This window comes from Danio rerio, chromosome 18 (assembly GCF_052040795.2).
Source record: "Danio rerio strain M-AB ecotype USA chromosome 18, GRCz13ab, whole genome shotgun sequence".
NCBI lineage: Eukaryota > Metazoa > Chordata > Actinopteri > Cypriniformes > Danionidae > Danio > Danio rerio.
In genome coordinates, this window is record NC_141038.1 from 53915001 (window position 1) to 53940000 (window position 25000).

Here is a 25000-nt window from a genome sequence, read left to right on the forward strand (position 1 = left end):
CTTAGCAACAAAATTCTTAATTTATGAAACAAATATTCTGCATCTTTTAAAAACATTTATTTATAACAACATACATGCATCAATTTATAAAAAACAAAATTTGTAATCCATGAAACAACGATTATTATTATTATTATTATTAAAATCATTGAACATATCATTTGCATCATCAATTATATTAAAATAAAACTATTTTTAGCAACAAAAATTTGTGATCCTTGAAAACTATTCTGCATCAATTTATAAAAATAAAAATCATTTTTAATCACCAAACTTTAAACCCTAAAACATCCATGCATCAATTATACAAAAACAAAACAATTTGAAGCAACATTTGACAGAATGAAACAACTATTATTATCATTATCATTATTATTATTATTAATTTTAAGTATACTTTTTTTGCAGAATTGTTTTTAAATAATTGAACATATGTATCATCAATTATATAGAAACAAAACCAATTTTTGCAACAAAAAATTGTAATCCACGAAACAAATACTATGCATCAATTCATAAAAAAAACTAAAGTATTTTTTCACAGAATGTTTTAATCCCTAGAACAATTATTAAGCATCAATTAATAAAAGCAAATGTCATTCTTATTGTAAAAATATGCAAAATATTCCAGAAACAACATACATGCATCAATTATATAAAAAACAACAATTTTAGTGATAAAGTTTGTAATTCATGAAACAACTATTATTATTATTATTATTATTATTAGTATTACAATTATTATTATTGCTATTATTATTAACAATTCTATGCATCAAATTATGAAAACTTTATTTTTATTTATTATAACTTTATTTTATAACTTTATTTAATTTTTTGCAGAATTTTTTATAATCATTGAACGATTCATATGCATCACTTATATAAAAACAAAATTATTTTTTTGGTACAAAACTTTGTAATCCATCATGCATCTATCATGCATCAATTTACTAAAGTGTTTTTCCACAGAATTTTTAATGCCTGGAACAATTATTATGCATCAATTTATAGTCAAATTGAAGCATTTGGTGACAAAATAACAATCAAAAAACGGCAAATAAATATTGGTACTGGGGGCTCAGACACTAAAATAGCTTTCTGTGCGCAAAATGTGTAATGTTTATTTTTGTTTATAAATAACGTTTTTCGCACTTTTAAAGTTACTCATTTATCAGAAACAGCTCAGCTGCAGGTGAGCACATCAGCTAGTGCAGTAAGTCTGTCTGTCAGGAGCGAATGCTGAGAGTGTAAGAATCTACGCAGAATTACAGCGAGTGAAGTGTTTACTGCCAGATGAAATCAGTGTGTGTTTTAGGCTGCGGTTCTGAATGAACAGCTCAATTGCAGGATCTGCTCAGAGAAAAATGAGTTTGTAGCTCCAGACTGAACTGTCCAGAACAATCTCCAGCACTGAGCGTCAGACAAACAGCAGGACTGAGAGACTCCACACACACACACACACACACACACACACACACACACACACACACACACACACACACACACACACACACACACACACACACACACACACACACACACACACACACGACTGCTAGATTAACCACATCATTTATTACTAGACAGACAAACAATTCACTTACTTTATAAACTGTTACTTTAACTACAGACAATCAATTACTTAAATTAGTTTACTTTGATTAATTTTGATTACTTTATATTTAACTTAATTTACATGATTTACTTACATCTGATTTCTTTATTTCCATTCATTCATTTTTCTCCAGCTTAGTCCCGTATTTATCAGGAGTTACCACAGCGGAATGAACCGACAACTATTCCAGGATATGTTTACACAGTGGATGTCCTTCCAGCTGCAACCCAGTAATGGGAAACACCCACTCATACACTACGGCCAGTTCAGTTGATCAGTTCCCCTTTAGCGCATGTGTTTGGACTGTGGGGGAAACCGGAGCACCCGGAGGAAACCCACACCAACACGCAAACTCCACACAGAAACACCAACTGACCCAGCCGGGACTCAAACCAGAGACCTTCCTGCTGTGAGACCACTATGCCGTCCTTGGTTTATTTACTTTACTTAAATTTGATTACTTTAATTTTGACCTCTACAGAGTCTGTAGTTTGTATTGTTTCTCCACAGGTGTGTGTGTGTGTGTGTGTGTGCACTGAATGGTACTCCAGCTGTTTGCAGACAGATATTTACTGTGTGTCTCCGTGTCAGATGTGTGTTTTAAAGCCCAGGGGTCCCGCGCTGACCTTTATTTAAATGTCTGCTGCTCGACACACACAACTCATTACAGCGGCTGAGGGAGGTGCAGAATCATCCCTCGCTTCTCTCAGTTCTTCTCTCGCTGTCATTCAGTGCTGCAGTCCCTCGTTACGCGGAGACACTAATTATCTCTGCAGCGCTAATGAACTTCAGCAGTCACACAGACACTTACTGCTCTGCATTCACATCAGTCTGACCGGCGGTCTGTCTATATATCTGTCTGTCTGTCTATATATCTGTCTGTCTGTCTGTCTATATATCTGTCTATATATCTGTCTGTCTGTCTATATATCTGTCTGTCTGTCTTACTATATATCTATCCGTCTATATATCTGTCTGTCTATATTTCTGTCTGTCTGTCTTACTATATATCTATCTGTCTATATATCTGTCTGTCTATATATCTGTCTGTCTGTCTTACTATATATCTATCTGTCTATATATCTGTCTGTCTATATATCTGTCTGTCTGTCTTACTATATATCTGTCTGTCTGTCTTACTATATATCTATCTGTCTATATATCTGTCTGTCTATATATCTGTCTGTCTGTCTTACTATATATCTATCTGTCTATATATCTGTCTGTCTATATATCTGTCTGTCTATATATCTGTCTGTCTATATATCTGTCTGTCTGTCTTACTATATATCTGTCTGTCTGTCTTACTATATATCTGTCTGTCTATATATCTGTCTGTCTGTCTTACTATATATCTGTCTGTCTATATATCTGTCTGTCTGTCTTACTATATATCTATCTGTCTATATATCTGTCTGTCTATATATCTGTCTGTCTATATATCTGTCTGTCTATATATCTGTCTGTCTGTCTTACTATATATCTGTCTGTCTGTCTTACTATATATCTGTCTGTCTATATATCTGTCTGTCTGTCTGTCTATATATCTGTCTGTCTATATATCTGTCTGTCTGTCTTACTATATATCTGTCTGTCTATATATCTGTCTGTCTGTCTTACTATATATCTGTCTGTCTATATATCTGTCTGTATATCTGTCTGTCTGTCTGTCTATATATCTGTCTATATATCTGTCTTTCTATATATCTGTCTGTCTATATATCTGTCTGTATATCTGTCTGTCTATATATCTGTCTGTCTGTCTGTCTGTCTTACTATATATCTGTCTGTCTATATATCTGTCTGTCTGTCTGTCTTACTATATATCTGTCTGTCTATATATCTGTCTGTATATCTGTCTGTCTGTCTGTCTATATATCTGTCTGTCTATATATCTGTCTGTCTATATATCTGTCTGTATATCTGTCTGTCTGTCTGTCTGTCTATATATCTGTCTTTCTATATATCTGTCTGTATATCTGTCTGTCTTACTATATATCTGTTTGTCTATATATCTGTCTGTATATCTGTCTGTCTGTCTGTCTATATATCTGTCTGTCTATATATCTGTCTGTCTGTCTGTCTATATATCTGTCTGTATATCTGTCTGTCTGTCTGTCTATATATCTGTCTGTCTATATATCTGTCTGTATATCTGTCTGTCTGTCTATATATCTGTCTGTATGTCTGTCTATATATCTGTCTGTATATCTGTCTGTCTGTCTATATATCTGTCTGTATGTCTGTCTATATATCTGTCTGTCTATATATCTGTCTGTCTGTCTGTCTATATATCTGTCTGTCTATATATCTGTCTGTCTGTCTGTCTATATATCTGTCTGTCTATATATCTGTCTGTATATCTGTCTGTCTGTCTATATATCTGTCTGTCTATATATCTGTCTGTATATCTGTCTGTCTGTCTATATATCTGTCTGTCTATATATCTGTCTGTCTGTCTGTCTATATATCTGTCTGTCTATATATCTGTCTGTATATCTGTCTGTCTGTCTGTCTATATATCTGTCTGTCTGTCCGTCTTACTATATATATCTGTCTGTCTATATATCTGTCTGTCTGTCTATATATCTGTCTGTATATCTGTCTGTCTGTCTGTCTATATATCTGTCTGTATATCTGTCTGTCTGTCTGTCTGACTATATATCTGTCTGTCTATATATCTGTCTGTATATCTGTCTGTCTGTCTGTCTATATATCTGTCTGTATATCTGTCTGTCTATATATCTGTCTGTCTATATATCTGTCTGTCTATCTGTCTATATATCTGTCTGTATATCTGTCTGTCTGTCTGTCAATATATCTGTCTGTCTATATATCTGTCTGTCTGTCCATCCCTCTATCTGTATATCTGTCTGCCTGTCCGTCCATCTGTCTGTCCGTCTGTCTGTCCGTCCATCTGTCGTCCGTCTGTCTGTATATCTGCCTGTCTGCCTGTACCATCTACCTGTCTGTTTGTCTGTCTGTCGTATATCTATCTGTCTGTCTGTCTGTCAGTATATCTGTCTGTCTTTCTGTCCGTCAGTCCATCCGTTCATCCATCCATCCATCTATTTATCTACATGTCTGTCTGTCCGTCTGTCTATCTGTCTGTCTATCTATCTACATGTCTGTCTGTCTGTCTGTCTATCTATCTACATGTCTGTCTGTCTATCTATCTACATGTCTGTCTGTCTGTCTATCTATCTACCTCTCTGTCTGTCTGTCTATCTATCTACATGTCTGTCTGTCCGTCTGTCTGTCTGTCAGTCTATCTACATGTCTGTCTGTCTGTCTATCTATCTATCTACATGTCTGTCTGTCTGTCTGTCTATCTATCTACATGTCTGTCTGTCTGTCTGTCTATCTACATGTCTGTCTGTCTGTCTGTCTTTCTATCTATCTACATGTCTGTCCGTCCGTCTGTCTGTATATCAGTCTGTCTATATATCTGCCTGTCTGTCTGTCGTATATATCTGTCTACCAGTCTGTCTGTCTATCTATCTACATGTCTGTCTGTCTGTCTGTCTGTATATCTGTCTGTCTGCATGTACCATCTACCTGTCTGTCTGTCTATCTATCTATCCGTCAGTCCGTCCATCCATCCATCTATCTATCTACATGTCTGTCTGTCTGTCTATCTATCTACATGTCTGTCTGTATATCAGTCTGTCTATATATCTGCCTGTACCATCTACCTGTCTGTCTGTCTATCTTTCTGTCTATCTGTCCGTCTATCTATCCACCTATTTACATTTCTGTCTGTCTGTCTGTCTGTCTGACCAATCAGAGAGTGATTTGCACCATTTCCAAACTAAAGCATGCACTATAGCAGTACAATTCTCAGTGTCGGTCGTGTGAACACCAGTCGTGAAAATATTTAAACATGTACATTTTATAATGCAAATATACCAGTTTAAGCTTCAGCTGAAGGTCCACTTTACTCGTCTGTCTTTATACATATATGCACACATTTTCAAAATGTTCTGTTTTACTGGGTCACATTTTATAATGCAAATATAAAGGTCCACTTACCGGCTCTCATCTCCTCACAGCTCTCCTTGATTTTCCTGCGGCAGACGACGGCCAGAGCGATGAGCAGAGCCAACAAACACACGGCCAGAGCCACAGTCACCCACAGAGCCACTGGAGGAAACACCAGAGGCTGGCCTACACACACACACACACACACACACACACACACACACAGAGAAAAGCTGTGATTATTGTAAAGCATTATCAGCTGGTGGCTCAAACAAACATACTTAACTGGTTTAAATCCAGCAGCTTGAGTAAGAAACAATGAGTATGATCATATGAGCCCGGTTCTGTCAATGCTGCACTGGCTTCCCTTTACACTGGGCCTCAACGCTAGCCTGCAGTGCACACGTTGGCCACTAGCGGGCGATCAGTAGCTGCTTCTCCATCAACACCCTAGCTGCTGAGGTCGTTCATCAGTAAGTTGTGTGCTCTAAAAAGAGAGCTGTTGGGCACTATTAAGGGTACAAAAGAGCTAGGTTCACTACAAATTGGGTCACACTAATATGAGAACGTCCTCACTGTACATGGAGCTTATGAATAACAGCAGAACTAATTAGTCATCATTTTCTTTTCGGCTTATTCCCTTTATTAATCAGCGGTCGCCACAGTGGAATAAACCGCCAATTATTCCAGCATATGTTTAACACCTCAGATGCCCTCCAGCACTGGGAAACACCCATACACACTCATTCACACACACACTCTTACACTACGGTCAGTTTAGTTCATCAGTTTCCCTGTAGCCCCTATATAGTTCATCAGGAAACCAACGCCAACACGGGGAGAACATGCAAACTCCACACAGAAACAACTGACCCAGCCGAGACTCGAACAGTGACCTTCTGTGATGTTGTATATATTGCAGCGCTACATGTTTATGTGTGTAAATGAGGAGAGTAATGCAGTGATGCTCTAAAGTGTGGAGATGGAGCTGCCAGCACAAACACAATATGTTGGAACACACACACACACACACACACACAAACACACAAACACACACACTGATAATTGAAAAACAGACTCAAAGAATGAGCTGCTGCATGCTGGGAAAATGACAAATCACCTGGAGCTCTGGAGAACGGAGCGCTAGCGGCTAGCCAAAAAGAGGTCAGGATGCATCATTGTTGCCTTTCTGGCTCGACTAGAAAAGGCAGCGAGTGCCCAGTGTGTGTGTGTGTGTGTGTGTGTGTGTGTGTGAGCGAACAAAACACAAATAAAAGCTTCATTTACAGGGGAAATCAGAGGTTTGGCTGGCTCCTCATTAGCTGGATTCACAGCAGATGCTTTCATGTGTGTGTGTGTGTGTGTGTGTTGTCCAATAACACCTCCGCCTGCATCCCTCGTTCAGACATCAAGAAATTATGTTCTACCAAAACACCCTACAGTGATTTAAAGGAGAAATTTGCCCCGATTCTTGATCATTTACGCATTTATTTACCTCATAAATGGATTTACTGTATTTAAGTTTGTCTTCTCAGCAGAGAGAGAGTGTGTGTGTGGGATTTTAGAAGAAACAATTCATCTTATTGCATGTGACTGGGGCTATACCACTGAATTATTTTAAAATAAAATAAAATAAACCATTTTAAAACAAAATGAACTATTTTTATATTAAATTGACATTTTAAAAAATAAATAAATAATTAGCATTGACTATTTTAAACACACTTACTAAATAGCTAAATGAATAAATAAAAATGAAAATTGTTTTGACATCAAATAAAAACTAAATTAGGGACGTATAGAATATGCACAGTTTAAAGAGCCCCTATTTTGCATTAAAAAGGTCATATTTTGGTTTTGGGGGTCTTCAGCAACAGGCTGATCTGTGTGCAAGGTCAAAAACCCCTCCTAGCACGAAGCTAATCTGCGCTGATTGGTCGGATGATCCAGTCTGTTGTGATTGGTCGACAGTGTTCAGCACGAGACAGAGACACCCCTTGGAAGTGTGAGGAGGAAGGGCTTCAAAATGTACCCCTAAGAATTGGGACAGCACCTGCACACGTCATCCAATGTCATCGCCAAGCTTACACATCGCCATCTCAGACGATGGCGACTTCATGGCGGTTCATTCCGCTGTGGCGACCCCAGATTAATAAAGGGAAAATGAATGAATGAATGATAAATGTATAATCTTTTCATGTCTAAAGATGTTCTGTGATATAATGAATATATCAGCTTAATAAATCTGTTCTGTTCAAATGCACCAATATATATTACCCATAGTCACTGAGAAATTAATAAAGATATTCATTTTAAAATGGGGTGTGCTCAATTATGCTGAGCACTGTACATTTGTCTCAGCTTTTTGGCTGATCAGTGACTAAAAAACCCAAAATATCATCCAAACCGTGAGACTTGTGATCCATTACACACTACTGGACATGGATATGATGCTCAGTAATAGAAGAACCTGTAAATCAATACTACATCTGGCTGTCTATGTGTGTGTGTGTGTGTGTGTGTGTGTGTGTGTGCTGTCAATGTGTGTATCAGCTTATGCCATATTCCAGAAACATCAATAACAAAGCAAAGCAAAAGCTGCGGAATCTGCCTTTATTTCCCCCGACACGCAGCCCAGATATTGATGTATGAACAGAAGAGCAGATCTGCTGTGATTTACAGAAGCGGAGAGACGGAGAGAGAGAGATCTGCTCAGGAGAAGGTGTGAAGACGCTCCATATGCTTAAAGACGTCTCGTAAAGGTTAATAAGACTCGTCCAGTGTTTATTTCTGTTTCTCATAGAGAGCCGTCCGTCTGTCTGTGTTCATTAGTGAAGAGGAGAGAGAGTTTAAATCACACAGTATTAGCACGTGCAGATGCTGAGGAGACGCACTACTCATTCATCTGCATCTCTGATCAACAGAGGAGGGAAAGAAACCTGCTGCTACAGAAAATTAGGACAAAACTGGAATACAGGAGAGCGACTCGGTGGCTCAGTGGTTAGCACTGTGGCCTCAAAGCTGGAACGTCACTAGTTTGAGTCCCGGCTGGGTCAGATGGTGTTTCTGTGTGGAGTTTGCATGTTCTCCTCGTGTTGGTGTGGGTTTCCTCCGGGTGCTCCTGTTCCTCCCACAGTCCAAACACAAGCGCTATAGGGGAACTGATCAACTAAATTGGCCATAGTGTGTGTGTGTGTTTGAATGAGAGTACTGTGTTGCTGCTGAAAGGTCATCCGTTGTGTAAAACATATGCTGGATGAGTTGGCGGTTCATTCCACTGTGGCGACCCATGATGAATAAAGGGACTAAGCCAAAGAAAAATGAATGAATGAATCAATGATCTACAGGACCGCTGACTTAGTCATAGTTTAAAACCCACACACACACACACACACACACACACACACACACACACACACACACACACACACACACACACACACACACACACACACACATATATATATATATATATATATATATATATATATACATATGATAATAAAAATAAATAACATACAAAAAGGTCATCAAAACCTAATAAATAAATAAAAAGGAGAATGGAGACCAAAAATAAAATAAAAACAACTAGAAGACAACTGTTATTGTGAAAATACGGAAATAAAATAAATAATTTTAACTTTAAATAAAATCGAAAAATTATTAATTTAAGAATTATGTCTTTTAAGGAAAATAAAATAAATAATTAATGAATAAATATAATATCTATAAAGTATAATAAAGTTTACATATTTTTTATTAAAAAAAAAAGTTAACTGAAAAAGGTTTTTAATAAATATGTGTTTTAGAGAAATAATATATATATATATATACGGCCTCACAGCAAGAAGGTCGCTGGTTTGAGTCTTGGCTGGGTCAGTTGGCGTATATGTGTGGAGTTTGCATGTTCTCCCTGCGTTGGTGTGGGTTTCCTCTGGGTGCTCCATTTTCCCCCACAGTCCAAACACATGCGGTACAGGTAAATTGGGTAGGCTAAATTGTCCATAGTGTATGAGTGTGAGTGAGTGTGTGTGGATGTTTCCCAGAGATGGGTTGCGGATAGAAGGGCATCCGCTGCGTAAAACATTTGCTGGATAAGTTGGTGGTTCATTCTGCTGTGGCGACCCCAGATTAATAAAGGGACTAAGCCGACAAGAAAATGAATGAATTGAAATTTTGACCCAGCCAAGATGCGAACCAGCGACCTTCTTGCTGTGAGACCCTTATCTCTATAACTGTCATTTATTCATTCATTCATTCATTCATTCATTTGCTTGTTGGCTTAGTCTCTTTATTAATCCAGGGCCGGCACAGCGGAATGAACCGCCAACTTATCCAGCAAGTTTTTGTGCTCTTCCAGCTGCAACCCATCTCTGGGAAACCTATAACTGTCTTTTAAAATAAATAAAACACATTAAAACTAAATTTTAGATGAAATAAAATGCACAATATATCAATCTGACCTTCAATTTTATATTCCAGATACTCTATATCTTAAGTCTGTTAATATTTTAAATTTGCTTTTATTTTCCATAGCATAACTCTCCATAATTGACATTCTTATTGGTATTAATGTTTGTTATTATTGTTATTATTTTTAGGGGTCATGATTGGTTGTGTAAAAATTTCACTGCATATCACACTGTGTACGACTCGTGTGACAAACAACATGTGAATTTTTAGTTATGTAATTCGGTTACTCTTTAATATTCATTCATTCATCATCCTTCAGCTTAGTCCCTTTATTCAACAGAGGTCTCCACAGCAGAATGAACCGCCAACTATTTTAGCATCAATACACACTCATTCACATACACTGCGGCCAGTTTAGTTGATCAGTTCCCCTATAGTGCCTGGAGCAAACCGACAACATAACGGGGAGAACATGCAAACTCCACACAGAAACACCAAACTGACCCACCAGTTTTCTTGCTGTGAGGCCACAGTGCTGACCACTGCACCACCCCAACACTCTTTAATATTTACTCAATCAATCTGACTGAATATGCAGTTGTTTATGTAATGGAGTCACTCCACTTGATTCGGAATGTGTAGTTCTCCGTGTAATTGGGTCACTCTTCACTATTTACTATCAAAAATAAGGCTGCAATATTTCTCCCCATGAACCTCCGTCTGCTCCAATAATTGAATCCTCAGTGTGTTTTCTCTCTGAGGCTGAAGGTGTCCTGATGAAGACAAATGCTGTAAAGTCCAGCCGGCGTCCCTGAAGGCCTGTAGGCTCATTTTTCTCTCTTACTATTGTGTGATGATGTGATTTTGTTTCCCTCTGTTATAGATATATCTCCCCAATGTCTCTGATCAGCCATGATCTTCCTCTGCAGGCCTGATTCATCTCTTTCAGACACAGAAGGACGTCACACATCTCGCTTTTACACTTCCAGAGCCTCTCAGATTCAACAGTATGCTACGGTTCTTTCTAGAAGGGATACAGCTGAGGCTGGAAGTTAACCTGAATTAGTCATCATTTATTCAATTGGCTATTAATTGTATTTGATTAACGTCTACACCAACGGCAATGTGAAAACAGCAATCATAAAAAGTATTATTCATATTAACGTCTACCCCTACTCTGATGGTTGAGGTAATGTAAAAACAGCAATTATACTGAGTCTTATTTATTTAATTACCAATTAATTGCATTTTATTAACATCTACCCCAACTCCAACACTCATAGTCATGTAAAAACACTAATTATAATGAGTATTATTCATATTATTTTTTCAATGACCCATTAATTGTATTTTATTAATGTCCACCTTTACCGTGATGGTTGGGTTTAGGGTTGGGGAAATGTAAATACAGCAATTATACTTATATTATATTAACGTCTACTCCTACCCCAACCAATGTAAAAACAGTAATGATATTGTCTATTATTCATATTATTTAATAAATTACCCATTAATTGTATTTTATTAATTTCTAACACCACCCCAACCCTCATAGTAATGTAAAAACAGCAATTACACTGGGTATTATTAATATTATTTACTAAATTACCCATGAATTGTATTTAATTAATGCTTACCTCTACTGTGATGGTTGGGTTTAGGGTTGGGGTAATGTAAATACAGCAATTATACTGAGTAATATTCATAATATATTGATATTACCCATAAATTACAGTTTATTAACGTCAAGCCCTACCCTCAAAGTAATTTAAAAACAGAAATGATATTGCCTAATATTCATTTTATTTATTAAATTAACAATTATTTGTATTTTTATTAATGTCTACCCCAACCCTCAACCTAAAAACAGTCATTATGATTTAATAAATTACCCATTAATTGTATTTTATTAATGTCTATCTGTACTGTTATGGTTGGGTTTAGGGTTGGGGTAATGTAAATACAGCAATTATACAGAGTATTATTCAAATTATCTATTAAATTTCTCATTATTTGTGTTTTATTAACGTCTACTTCTACCCTAACCAATGTAAAAACAGTAATGATATTGTCTGTTGTTCATATCATTTAATAAATTACTCATTATTTGTATTTCATTAACGTTTAACTCAACAGTAATGTGAAAACAGCTCAATTAAAATGAGTATTATTCATATTGTTAATTAAGTTACTCATTAATTGTATTATATTGACGTCTATATCTACTGTGATTGTTGGGGTAATGTAAAAACAGCAATTATACTGAGCATTATTTATTCAATTACCAATTAATTACATTTTATTAACATCTACCCCAACACTCATAGTCATGTAAAAACACTAATTATAATGAGTATTATTCATATTATTTATTCAATTACTCATTAATTGTATTTTATTAATGTCCATCTGTACCGTGATGGTTGGGTTTAGGGTTGGGGTAATGTAAATACAGCAATTATACTGGGTTTTATTTGAATTATCTATTAAATTTCTCATTATTTTTATTTTATTAACGTCTACTCCTACCCCAACCAATGTAAAAACAGTAATGATATTGTCTATTATTTATATTATTTAATTAATACCCATTCATTTTATTTTATTAATGTCCACCCCAACCCTCAACCTAAAACCAGTAATTATATTCATATGATTAATAAATTACCCATTAATTGTATTTTATTAACGTTTACCCCAACCCCAACACTCACGATAATGTAAATACAGGAATTATACACCGCGTTCACCATTGCTAAAGAGCTATTAACTGCTATTAAGATGACGTATGCAAATAATAAGTTATATGTCAATATCAGACAGCACCTGTGAGAACAGCACAGTTATTATTATTAATTCAGTTCATCTCATTCACGTCAAGCAGTGCGAGCAGAGCAGGTGAGCGCATGCAGATTTTTGTTTGTTAGTTGTGATTGGAGGCTTTGGGGGTGTTTTGGTGACTGTCGCTTTAAATGCAAATGAGATTGTGCTCTTTTCAGAAGAGGGCGGAGCTACAGATGCATATGCATGAGCATAGTGGCAGATGTAAAACAGCAGTGTGCGTGCTGTGAGTGCTGGTCAGGTGTGAGTGTGTGTGTTGATGCTTCTGTCAGTCTATGTCACTCCTGTCTCTGTTCATCTAGAACTCCACATCTATAATCCTCTTAGTCTATGCTGACATCATCTTCAGCAGCTCAAACACTCTAATGGCTAATGGACAGACGGCTGCTTCTCACTCAGGCCTGCTGGACATGCTAATGAGATGGAGAGATGGCCGCTAGATGTCTGGCATGTACATCAGTCTATGGAGAATGTGAGTGTTCGACAGTATTTTCTCTCTATGAACACGTCTCTCAGTGTGAACGGAGGGTTTTCCGGTTCTCCACTCAGACTCAATGTGTTTCTGCTGTCGCTCTGCTTTCATCTGCTGAATAAAGAGTTCAAACAGCTCACGCTCTGACCTCTGCTGTCCTGATAGAGCTGATCAAAGCTAACACAGCCATCACACACACACACACACACACACACTGCTCTATAACTGTACTGAGGCCAGAGGAGAGTCCAGAGCTGCTCTTATTGCAGACCGACACACACACTCACAGAGATACACACAGTCATGTGATCAACATCAGCCCCATCACAATGCATCCAAACAAACATATCATTTATAAAACAAACATGCAAAGAAATTACAGCATAACTAAAGTCCAGATGGCATACATGCTAAAACAGGTAACATGCTAATAAATCTCACAAATGTGCTAAAAACATGCTTGCTAATCCATGTTAATATTGTGCTACTAATTATATGCTAAACAAGATAGTGTTGTGCTAAAACACATCAACTGTTGCAAATTGATGCTAACAGCAATCAAGGCAGTGTGCTAAAAATGATAGCACTCTGTTTATCGATGTTAAAAACATGCTAGAAACATACTAAAATGGAAGCAACATGCTAAAGCTACCATATTTATAAAATATTCTATCTGTCAAACACATTGTTAACATTGTGAATGTTAGCGACATGCTAAAACATGAGAGAAACACTTTAACGACATTCGATTTATGCTAGCAAAATGTTAAAGTTAACAATGTGCTAAACATCTAAAAAAATAAATGTTTGCAAGTGCTAAAGCTTGTGTTAAAATGCTAATAATAGCATCATGCTAATCTATATTAGCATCAAGTTAAAACGTGCTAAAAACATTACTGCATGTTTTAAACCGCTAAGCACGGTGGATTGTAGTGCAGCGGTCTGATTTTGCAACAGAAATAAATGCTAAATAGTGCTAAAGATTATGTGTAAAAATGCATCATGCTAATCCATATTAGCATTAAAATGTCTTTAAAACATTCTTGCATATTATGAGCCGCTAATCTGGTGGATTGTAATGCAAAGGTGTGATTTTGGCGCAATAAATGCTTAATAGCATCATGCTAATCCATGCTAGCATTAAGTTAAAATGTGCAAAAGACATTCTTGCATGTTATGAGCCATAACTATGGTGGATTGTAGTGCAGAGGTCTGAAATTAATGCTAAATAGTGCTAAAGCTTATGTGTTACAATGCTAACAATAGCATCATGCTAATCCATGCTAACATTACGCCAAAATATGCTAAAACATTCTTGCATGTTATGAGCCGTAACTATGGTGGATTGTAGAGCAGAGGTGTAATTTTTGAGCAGAAATAAACGCTTAATAGCAGTAAAGCTTAAGTGTTAAAATGTTAACAATAGCATCATGCTAACCCACGTTAGCAGCAAGTTAAAATGTGCTAATGACATTCATGCATGTTTTGAGCCGCTAACCACAGGGGAACGAAGAGCAGAAGTGTAATCTTAAAGCAGAAATAAATGCTTAATAGCACTAAAGCTTATGTGTTAAAATGTTAACAAAAGCATCATGCTAACCCATGCTAGCATCAAGTTAGAATGTGCTAAAAACATTCTTGCATGAGCCACTAACCACGGTAGATTGTAGCGCAGAGGTCTGATTCTGCAGAGGAAATAAATACTTAACAATGCTAAAGCTTAACAAAAGCATCATGCTAACCCATGCTAGCATCAAGTGTAAATGTGCTAAAAACATTCTTGCATGTTATAAACCGCTAACTATGGTGGATTGTAGCGCAGAGGTCTGAGTTTGGAGCAGAAATGAAAGCAGGAGTACGTTTATTCCTGCGAGAAACGTCCAGCTGTGTGTTATCGGCCTACGCGACGCCTCACTATTAACACCAACACAAACGTGTGTCCTCCCAAAACACATCTAGAACCCTGCCATCTGCCCGTCCCACAGCTCCCTGACATTTCTGAGATTACTTCTCTGTATTTATCCATCTATTTATTGTCCAGCAGGCCCGCTCGGGGATCTCCAAGAATTCTGATTAGCAATAATAAACAATAAATGCAATCACAAAGAGGGAAATGTCAGAGGACAGGGATTAGCTGAACAGGACGCACTGAGATTTGATTTCTTCCCTTTAGAGCCATGCAGGCTGAATAAACGAATTTGGGTTCATGTCTGACGGTGAGCATTCATCACAATGAGGGAAGGTGATCGCCGTTTCTGCTGCCACGTCGTTGTTGTTTTTGCTTTCTTGATAAAATGTATGATGAACGTGTGTGTGTGTGTGTGTGTGTGTGTGTGTGTAAGGCAAGAAAATGAAGATGTGGAGAAATGCATCTGTGAGTTTTTCTGTCAGATCAGCACATTTGCCTGGAAACGCTTCGTCTTTCGGAGAGTTTGATTGAATTACGTTCTAGCGGGGAAAATGAAGCGCTGTCTTATTAGCTTTCAGGAGAGACACTCATCCTTTAACCCTCAGCATCGCTCCGTATTCCTCCAACAACATGCTTTTAAAACATCACTGCTGCTTAAAGGAAACACTTTCTAGACACCGTGAACACTTTCATTTAAAAGGGCACTTGTAACCATTGGGGGCTCGTCCGGGATGGCAATATTTAATGAAGATAATTCATAATTTATTCGTGAAGGACATTTGCATGTACTCATTTAGCAGATGCTTTTATACAAAGCTACACATGAGGACAATAGAAGCAAATATTAACAGAACACTAACATTTTTTTGCATTCAGAAATAACAGTTTGTTGGCTAAAGCTGCTAAACGCCGCTTGACTTTGACAGCAAATATCCCGAGAACCAATCAGAAGCGTGAATCGAATTATATGTGTTCAATGTAGCAGCGCGCTGATACGCTGGCTTTATGAGGAAACAGCTTTATTGCGATTTTAAAAGATGGAGTTTGATAAACTGGATGAGGCTGTCTGACTGTCAGTGAATGTCAAATGAAAACGCCTCTTACCTCAAAACTGCATTATAAGAAAAAGAAAACACACTGTGTAGCCGGAAGTGCAGCATACAATCGTAATGTTTGTTTGCGCAGGGACGCTACATTCTCGAGTCCTTGAAGGACCGTGGGTGCACGAGCATCGCACTAGTTTCGTTTCCAGGCATGGTTGCTTCGAGTGATCTTTTAAACACTCGCACACATCAAATCATCTGTGCGCGCGACACTAAAGCCCTCGTCAGTGAGTGAGGAACAACGTTTTGGTCAGTCGTTCTGCTTCTCGATTTTAAGATCACATTTGTACACGTATAGACAAACGGTCATAAACTAACAGTCTAATCTAGTGACGACGAGCCAGCACTGGCAATTTAAACATGAGTTTCAGCCAGCCAAAGTGGCGAGTGGGAGTGGCTGTCTAACCCGCCACAACCGAAATCCACCCGCATTTGGCAGGTTGGCGGGTGTTAAAGCCCTGGTTGCTAGTATTATTAAGTGTTTATTTTATATTATTTTGTACTTTATTCGTTTTGAAAAAAGCTCAAAATAGAATTTGTGCTGTTTAATGCATGCGCTAGGAATGTATGTCCTCACCAATGTCAAGAGCAAATCTACGCACTGGCGTTACACCAAAATATAACAAACTGTTTTCAAGCCATCATCTTTTAATAATCTTTGAAAAGAGGGCGTAACATTCTCCACAAGTGTCATCTCTAAACTTTAATTTGAACAAATTAATATTTAAATGTATTCTGACCTGCTGTCGGTATTTTATTGTTTATTAGATGGAGATAAAGGTGGCGCAGTGGAGCAGTAGTTAGTGCTGTGGCCTCACAGCAAGAAGGTCGCTGGTTCGAGCCTCAGCTGGCTCAGTTTGTGTTTCTGTGTGGAGTTTGCATGTTCTCTCTGCGTTCACGTGGGTTTCCTCCAGGTGCTCCGGTTTCCCCCACAAATCCAAAGACATGTGGTACAGGTGAATTGGGTAGGCCAAATTGTCCGTAGTGTATGAGTGTAAATGAGTATGTGTGTGGATGTTTCCCAGAGATGGGTTGCGGCTGGAAGGACATCCACTACATAAAAATGTGCTGGATAAGTCGGCGGTTCATACCGATGTGGCGACCGCGGATTAATAAAGGGACTAAGCCGAAAAGAAAATAAATGATTGAAAGAGATTGGGATAAGGCTTATCTACACGTTTATAATAAGAGCTATGGTCTGAACCATGCTACAATGCCACGCGAAGGAGAAGAGAAATGGTCCAAGAACCGAGCCCTGGGGTACAACTTAGAATAAATGTGTATTTTTTCGTTATAATTAGAGCTATAGCCTGAACCATGTGATGATGCCATGAATGAGGAGAAGAAAAGTGGTCCAGGAACCGAACCCTGAGGTACACCGGTAGCTAGAAACTGACCTGGAATGGATGTCCAGTTAAAGGCAGAATTATTCCCCCCCTTTAATTTTTTTTTCTTTTTCAAATATTTCCCTAATAATGTTTAACAGCCCAAGGAAATGTTCACAGTGTGTCTGATAATATTTGTTCTTCTGGAGAAAGTCTTAATTTTTTTATTTGAACTAAAAATAAAAGCAGTTTTGAATTGTTTAAACACCATTTTAAGGACAAATTTATAAACCCTTTTAAGCTAATTATTTTTTTCAATAGTCTACAGAACAAACCATCGTTATACAATAACTTGACTAATTACCCTAACCTGCCTAGTTAACCTAATTAGCCAGTGAAGCCTTTACATGTCACTGTATAGCTGTATAGAAGTGTCTTGAAGAATATCTAGTCTAATATTATTTACTGTCATCATGGAGAAGAGAAAATAAATCAGTTATTAGAGATGAGTTATTAACACTATTATGATTAGACATAATCTGCTCTCCGTTAAACAGAAATCAGAGAATGAAATAAACATGGGGGCGAATAATTCTGACTTCAGCTGTATATAATGTATACAATTTCTTTCTAAACACATTGTAAGTGAGTATTAATATTAACACGAGGGGGGTATTTTTTGGACCATACCGCATGTTACATTATATTTAGATGAGCGTTGCATTTGTCTAATTCGCTGATGTTCTGCTTAAGAAACTCCCTGATGAGCAAACTATGTTGTCCACTAAACGATCATGCTTAATGAAATTTAATGCATTCAGCTGAACATTGCATCTGTGTGTAATTCACCAATGTTCTGCTCGATTAAACGGTCCACTTAACCATCCTGACACAAACACAGAAATAATGCTAGAAAGAAGAAGAAGAAAAAGCATCTCTAACCTACTTAGAAGTAAATATAAACCTGATGGGCTAGGAGTGAAATAAAGTATTGGGGTCAGAGAGTTTTCTTAGCTGAAAGGGCAGATAACAGCGGCTCTATGAGTGTTCGGCAGTAAACACACTCACAAACTCATCGTCCTTCCCACTCAAGATCAATAAAGCACCTCTTAATAAATCCAGACCAATGTCGGACATATTTAGCAGAGAGCGCTACGCTGGTTAAGCGAATATACCAACACAGCATTAAAGATCCTTGTGCACAGCCATGAAAAACACAGCATAAAAGCATTTCCATACAGTAACGACACACTCCAGATGACCTGCTGAAGGACAAACCGAGAGCCAGAATGTGAGTCGATGTGACTTTGAATGTGTTATGAATGTTAATGTCAGACTGCTCTGATTGTTTAATAAACTGCTGAGATTGACAAACAACCATCCCTACAACTTGGGCTGTTTATTAATTGATATCGTATCAAAATCACAGTTTGGACATGAACAATTTCTAAATTGCCTTCCAGCCTGGTTTTCCCGCAGTATGATATTCGGACCAATCATAACTAAACAGAGCGTGGAAACAGGAGACTGAATAGCCTGCGTATACAGGGATGATGAGTTCAGCACAGGAGGACTTGGTGCCTGAGAAGTCCACATCTGTGGTGTGGGATTGAGTTACTTTAGATACAGGAAGGCTGATGTATGACAGAACCAGGGGCCTCATGTATCAACGCTGCGTACACACAAAAACTTTGCGTACGCCAGGTTTCACGCTCACGTTTGGATTTACTAACAATGAAATGAACTAGAATGTGCTCTGATTCACTCCAACTTCATGCCTGGCGTACGAGCATTTCTTGTGCGTGTCTGTTTTATTTCTATTGGCGACTCCTTGAGGGAGTTGTGTTAAATTGCTCTCTACAGAGTGTCTGAGCTGTGCAGTGGCAGCTGTATGAGACGGGTTCATCCGCATGTCTAGCAGGTATATAAGGTTTCCATACCATGCAGTTGACCAGCCAAACATTAAAGCACAATTTGCAGCGACCGCCGGTTTTCCCGATGTAATCGGAGCGATCTATTTTGCATTCGTGAATCAGAAACATTTCCATTTAATAAATGTGCAAATAAAATATGATGCACAGAGTTATTAATGATTCCTATTTGTCTTCCTCGTGATGAAGAGTAGGCAAAAGCTGATATGCAGCGGGGGAAAAGGAATAATGAGTTCATCAGATGTTGGATTTGAACCGAGAACATGCTCGAACGTGTCAAAACATGTTGCCGTGCTCTTTACGAGCTACGCCACTCACGCTGTTCAAGACGCTACAAAATTTTAGACCTATAAAATCACACTATTTCTTTTTTAATGCACTCAGTGCAATGTTCAGACCCAACTGTGTTAACCGCATCAGCTAAACTCTCCCACTCTATTTCTTTCTTTTGTTAATAATTCCGGAGGACAAGCTTGCAAATAACACCGCTTTTCTCCGGCCTACCTCTGAAAGCAGCACCTCCAAATCACACTCTGTTCAAAGTTTCTCTTCTTGCCTGCTTTTGCCATTGCTTTCTCGTTGGGTTTTGCCAAATTAAAGTCATTAGCATATTCATATGGGGGAGGAGGCTGGGAGGGGTTTTTGCGCTTGTGCACGTGCGCTTGGTTTCGCGTTCGTTCAGATGTACAAAGAGAATATGTGTGGGATTCGGCGTACGCAGTGTTTCATACATCTGAATTTTTTACTGCGTATGCACATTTACAGCTTTGTGCGTACGCAATGTTTTAGTAAGATTTCAACGCAAGTCTTCGTACATGAGGCCCCTGGTCATTTGTACATCAGTCATATATTGTGTCTAAAAGCGTGTGGAAAGCATGGGATGAATGGATTGATGGATAAATGGATGGATGGATGACTGTCCCTCTTCTAATTGTCCCTCTTCAAAACATGGAAATCCAGCACCAATCAAGAACACATTATTATAAGCTGTCATGGCTTTGTAATCAATAAATGTTCTTATAATGGAAGTCAATAGAGGCAAAAACATCATCAGCATAACCAAAAGGGAATCAATTTGTCCACAGCGTATTGTTGAGAATTTAAAAACTTTCAAAGCATTTTGTGCAAATATGCATCAAAAACAGATTTGTCACTGAAAATGATCTCAGAGAAAGCTGTGGCCAAATTAAGACCCAATATCAGCCCAGAGTGGATGAAAACGACCCAACAGCACACATAAGGGTTAAGATGTTGGAGGCAGACTCGGCTATTGATTTTTCAGCTTCTCCATTTGCTCTCTCTCTCTCTCTCTCTCTCTCTCTCTTCTGGACACAAAGTTTGGGAGCAATAATCAGCTGGAAAAGTTGGACTCTGTAAATGTTTAATTAGCTCTGAAACAAGTGTCTGCCGGCGAGAGCGAGGAGCTGTAGGAAGCGATCAGAAGTGACAGATTTCGGCAGGATTTAGACAGCAGGCCTGATGGAGACGCATTTGTATGTGTGATGGTGTCTAAATACAGGCCCTGATGCTAACAGCAATCTTTTCTGATGGAGTATCGCCACACACACACACACACACACACACACACACACACACACACACACACACACACACAGACGCACGCACACATGCATTTCAATGAGAGAGGATTAACACTTAACACACACACACATGTACCTGTACGGCTCCAGCGCTGAACACTTTGTACACTTGAAGTCAAAATTACTCGACCGTAAATAAATTACTAAACTCATTTGAGAATAGCGTCTGTTAATGACATTTTACTAACAAATTTAAGGGATGAGGTCAAGAAATACAGCTGAATTCAGAATTATTAGCCCAACATTAATTCTTTTAGTTTTTCCCCAATTTCTGTTTAACAGAGGGAAGTTTTGTTCAACACATTTCTGCACATAATAGTGTTCATAACTCATCTCTAATAACTGATTTATTTTCTCCTCTCCATGATGACAGCACATAATATTAGACTAGATAATCTTTAAGACACTAGTGTTCAGCTTAAAGTGACATGTAAAGGCTTTACTAGGGTAAGTTAGGGTAATTAGGCAGGTCATTGTATAACAGTGGTATACCACATGTGTTTAGACTTGTGGGGGAAACCAGAGTACCCGGAGGAAACCAACGCCAACACGGGTGAACTAGTGTCATAGTGAGATATTATGGGTATGTAATAAAGACATACTTAAAAACTATGCATAAAACTTTTTTTTTGCACAGATAATTAAATGTATATATGATTACTTCAACACTCAAGCACAAAATTATTCATATTCTGCTTTATTTCTTCCCTTGACACAGGCCAGACTGCATTCGCATTACTGCGTCCAGATGTTTTCCTCCTGAGTTTGTTCACATTTCTAATTATTCTAAATGACAGTTTTTTTACAGAATTATTATTATTATTAGTTCCTCATTACAGTAACACAGTCATGAAACCCGTCCTGCACAAACACAACAGTTTCTTAATTAAACTCAGCCTTCATTATGAGTGCTACAGCTAAGCCCTCCGTCACGTACAGTATAAATAATTTACCGGTTAAATATCGTGATTGTTTTTTGCCTTACAGTAATGAGAACTGCTGAGGGAAATTAACTGCTTAATTGACGCTAAACTAATTTCACAGAGCAAGAGAAGCTTCATTCAGTGTAAAATATAGATATATACTTATTTTTGGAAATAATCGTGCAAACGAGTCGCCTCAGATGGTGAGATATTAGTATTTATATACATTCATTCATTAGGCCTTTTATTCATAGGAGGTCGCCACAGCGGAATGAGCCGCCAACTATTCCAGCATATGTTTTACACAGTGGATGTCCTTCCAACCGCAACCCAATACTAGGAAACACCCATTCACATACTTGTCAACCCTCGCGTTTTTCCCGGGATTCTCCCTTATTTACATTTATATCCCGCTATTATCCTGTAAAGGTATTTCTCTGAAGGGTGGCCGATCCTCCTTATACACAACTATATGGGCCAGAGACCTTCTTGCTGTGTGGTAACAGTGCTAACCACTGAGCCATCGTGCTGCGCTCCATCTATAGTCGTGATTGATTATTAATATCCACATCGACACGCAGTCCCAAAAACTGAATAACACTAAAACCGTTGCAGTTTGTAATGCACTGCATAAATCCAGCAATACTTTACTGACTCCATGCATGCATGTGTGTGTGTGTGTGTGTGTGTGTGTGTGTTAAGGTATTTTTACCACGGTTTACCCGCTGAGCTTCAGTCACTTTACTGATGCTGCTGTACAGTGTAATTAAGGTGAAATAAATCAGAAAGCCTGAGGATGAGGAGAACCGAGTGTGTGTGTGTGTGTGTGCTCTCACATCCAGAGCGCATTACACAAACAAGAGATCATTCTGAGAAGAAAAACCTTGAGGCTTCTAGTATGGAAATCTGAAGGTGTGTGTGTGTGTGTGTGTGTGTGTATGTGTGTGTGTGTGTGTGTGTGTGTGTGTGTGTGTGTGTGTGTGTGTGTGTGTGTGTGTGTGTGTGAGAAAGAGCCGCTGCACAAATCATCTGAAGAAAAACACTTCATTTCTTCAAGGACTCCTGCTCTTGTGTTTGGTCATTTGTGTGCGGAGCTGAAATGCAGATGAGGCTCTTCTTCTTCTTCTTCTTCTTCTTCTTCTTCTTCTTCATTTCTTTATATATTAATTCTGTGCAGCAGCTCTGAAGGCCTTGATTTCCACTCGTTCTCTGACAGATTCCTCTTTCCTCAAAGCATCAATTAAAGGTAATGGCCATCAGCAGCTTCCCCAGCGGACCTCAATCTTTAAGACAAACCGCACGTTTATTTATTCATACGCTCATTTACTTATTTACATCGCTGCACAAACCAGCAGATTCTGGACATTATAATGTTCTCTTTCCCACAGAGCAGCTTTCAGATGCACAATTGATGTACAGCAGTGATGTCTGAGTTAGTCTGAACACAATTAAGAGCTCAGTGTTCTGCAGGGTTTATCACTACAGCTGCTAAACCAGAGATTCTCAACAACAGGCTGAGATAGAAAGCTTAAAATCAACCTATTCTGTCCCTTTTTACAAGCTGTAAATGAGCCTTTTTAAGCTAAATAAAAAGGTTGGGACCACTGATCTATACAGTCATCATTATAATCCATACAGTCAGCACTATAGAGACTGAAGAGACTGTAGAGTCCAGCTGAAGAGTCGAGCTCTAATGTGGAGAAGTGTTAAATCCAGATTAAAGAGCAGCTCCTCTGTAGAGATTAAAGCTCAGGATCTCACACTACTTCAAAGTGTGGCGTCTTTCTGTATTTTATACTTCTGACAGACAGCGGCACAACGGACTAAAGTTCAACAGGATTATTATCATACTGAGCCACAATGGCCTCCAATATCAGCTCTCAAGACAGAACACAAATCAGCTCATCAATTAATTAAGACAAATAAGAAGACTAGACAAACAAACATCTGGGAATTACTTTACATTCTGTTTTATAAGTGAACAACTATATTAAATCAAATAAAATAATACTGAAATAAATGAATAAGTTTAACAGATTAATAATGGAGTATTTATATTTGATCTTTATAATGAATGAATAATAGATCATTATGAATTACACTACATAAAATGTTACCCAAATAAGCGTTGATCATTTAGTAATAAGTTATGGGTGTATACTTATGTATATTCAGTGTTTTGGAGTCTATAATCAATACAAATATACTATTAAACATAAATATTACTAACATTACTTTAACTAATATTAATAATAAATATAGCATACTGTGTTCCTCAGACATGATTGGTTCCCTGTTCTCATGCAAATTCCATGAGTGTAAAACCCCAGTGGACAACAGGTCAATCAGAACACAAAGCAGACTGTTGCGTGACTCACAGGCCACGCCCTCATCATTTGCATGTACATGAGGTAATTTATCCAGACCAAAAGAGCAACCACGTCATCAGGAGAACAACCTCCTATATGTAGCTCTGGGATTATTGATGTTGATGCCTCAGGCTGCGTTTGATTACTGTTTTCTAGTGAGACAACAGTGATCATTTTCCTCCTAGTTATTTTAGTCCTGTATTTAACTTACTAATATTACTAACAACATTTTAGTTTATAATCTTTATTTTTGATTTTTTTACATTTTTAACTTAATATTTGTCCCTAAGATATAAATTTGGGCCATTCATCTTTGTGAGTTACTATGTTAGATTAGCTCCAGATTTGGCTTCAGTACCGACTAATCAAATGTACAGTATATGCACAGATATAATATTGTAGAAGGATTTACAGGAGTTTTTCACTATCAATTTTTCTAAAACACACTCATTTACACTGCTTTTACTGCATGTACACTGCTGTTACTGCATTTACACCGTTGTTACTGCATTTA

At 37.9% G+C, this 25000-nt stretch overlaps 1 protein-coding gene across 3 annotated transcripts in view; it reads right to left on the minus strand.

Moving 5' to 3' along the window:
• Nucleotides 1-25000, minus strand: part of cd276 (CD276 molecule) — an 80593-nt gene that overhangs the window by 16853 nt on the left and 38740 nt on the right. For all 3 annotated transcript variants that reach the window (XM_087292676.1, XM_087292677.1, NM_001080622.2), the window contains 1 exon segment: nucleotides 5651-5785. In XM_087292676.1, coding sequence (XP_087148802.1) covers nucleotides 5651-5785 — 135 coding nt within the window.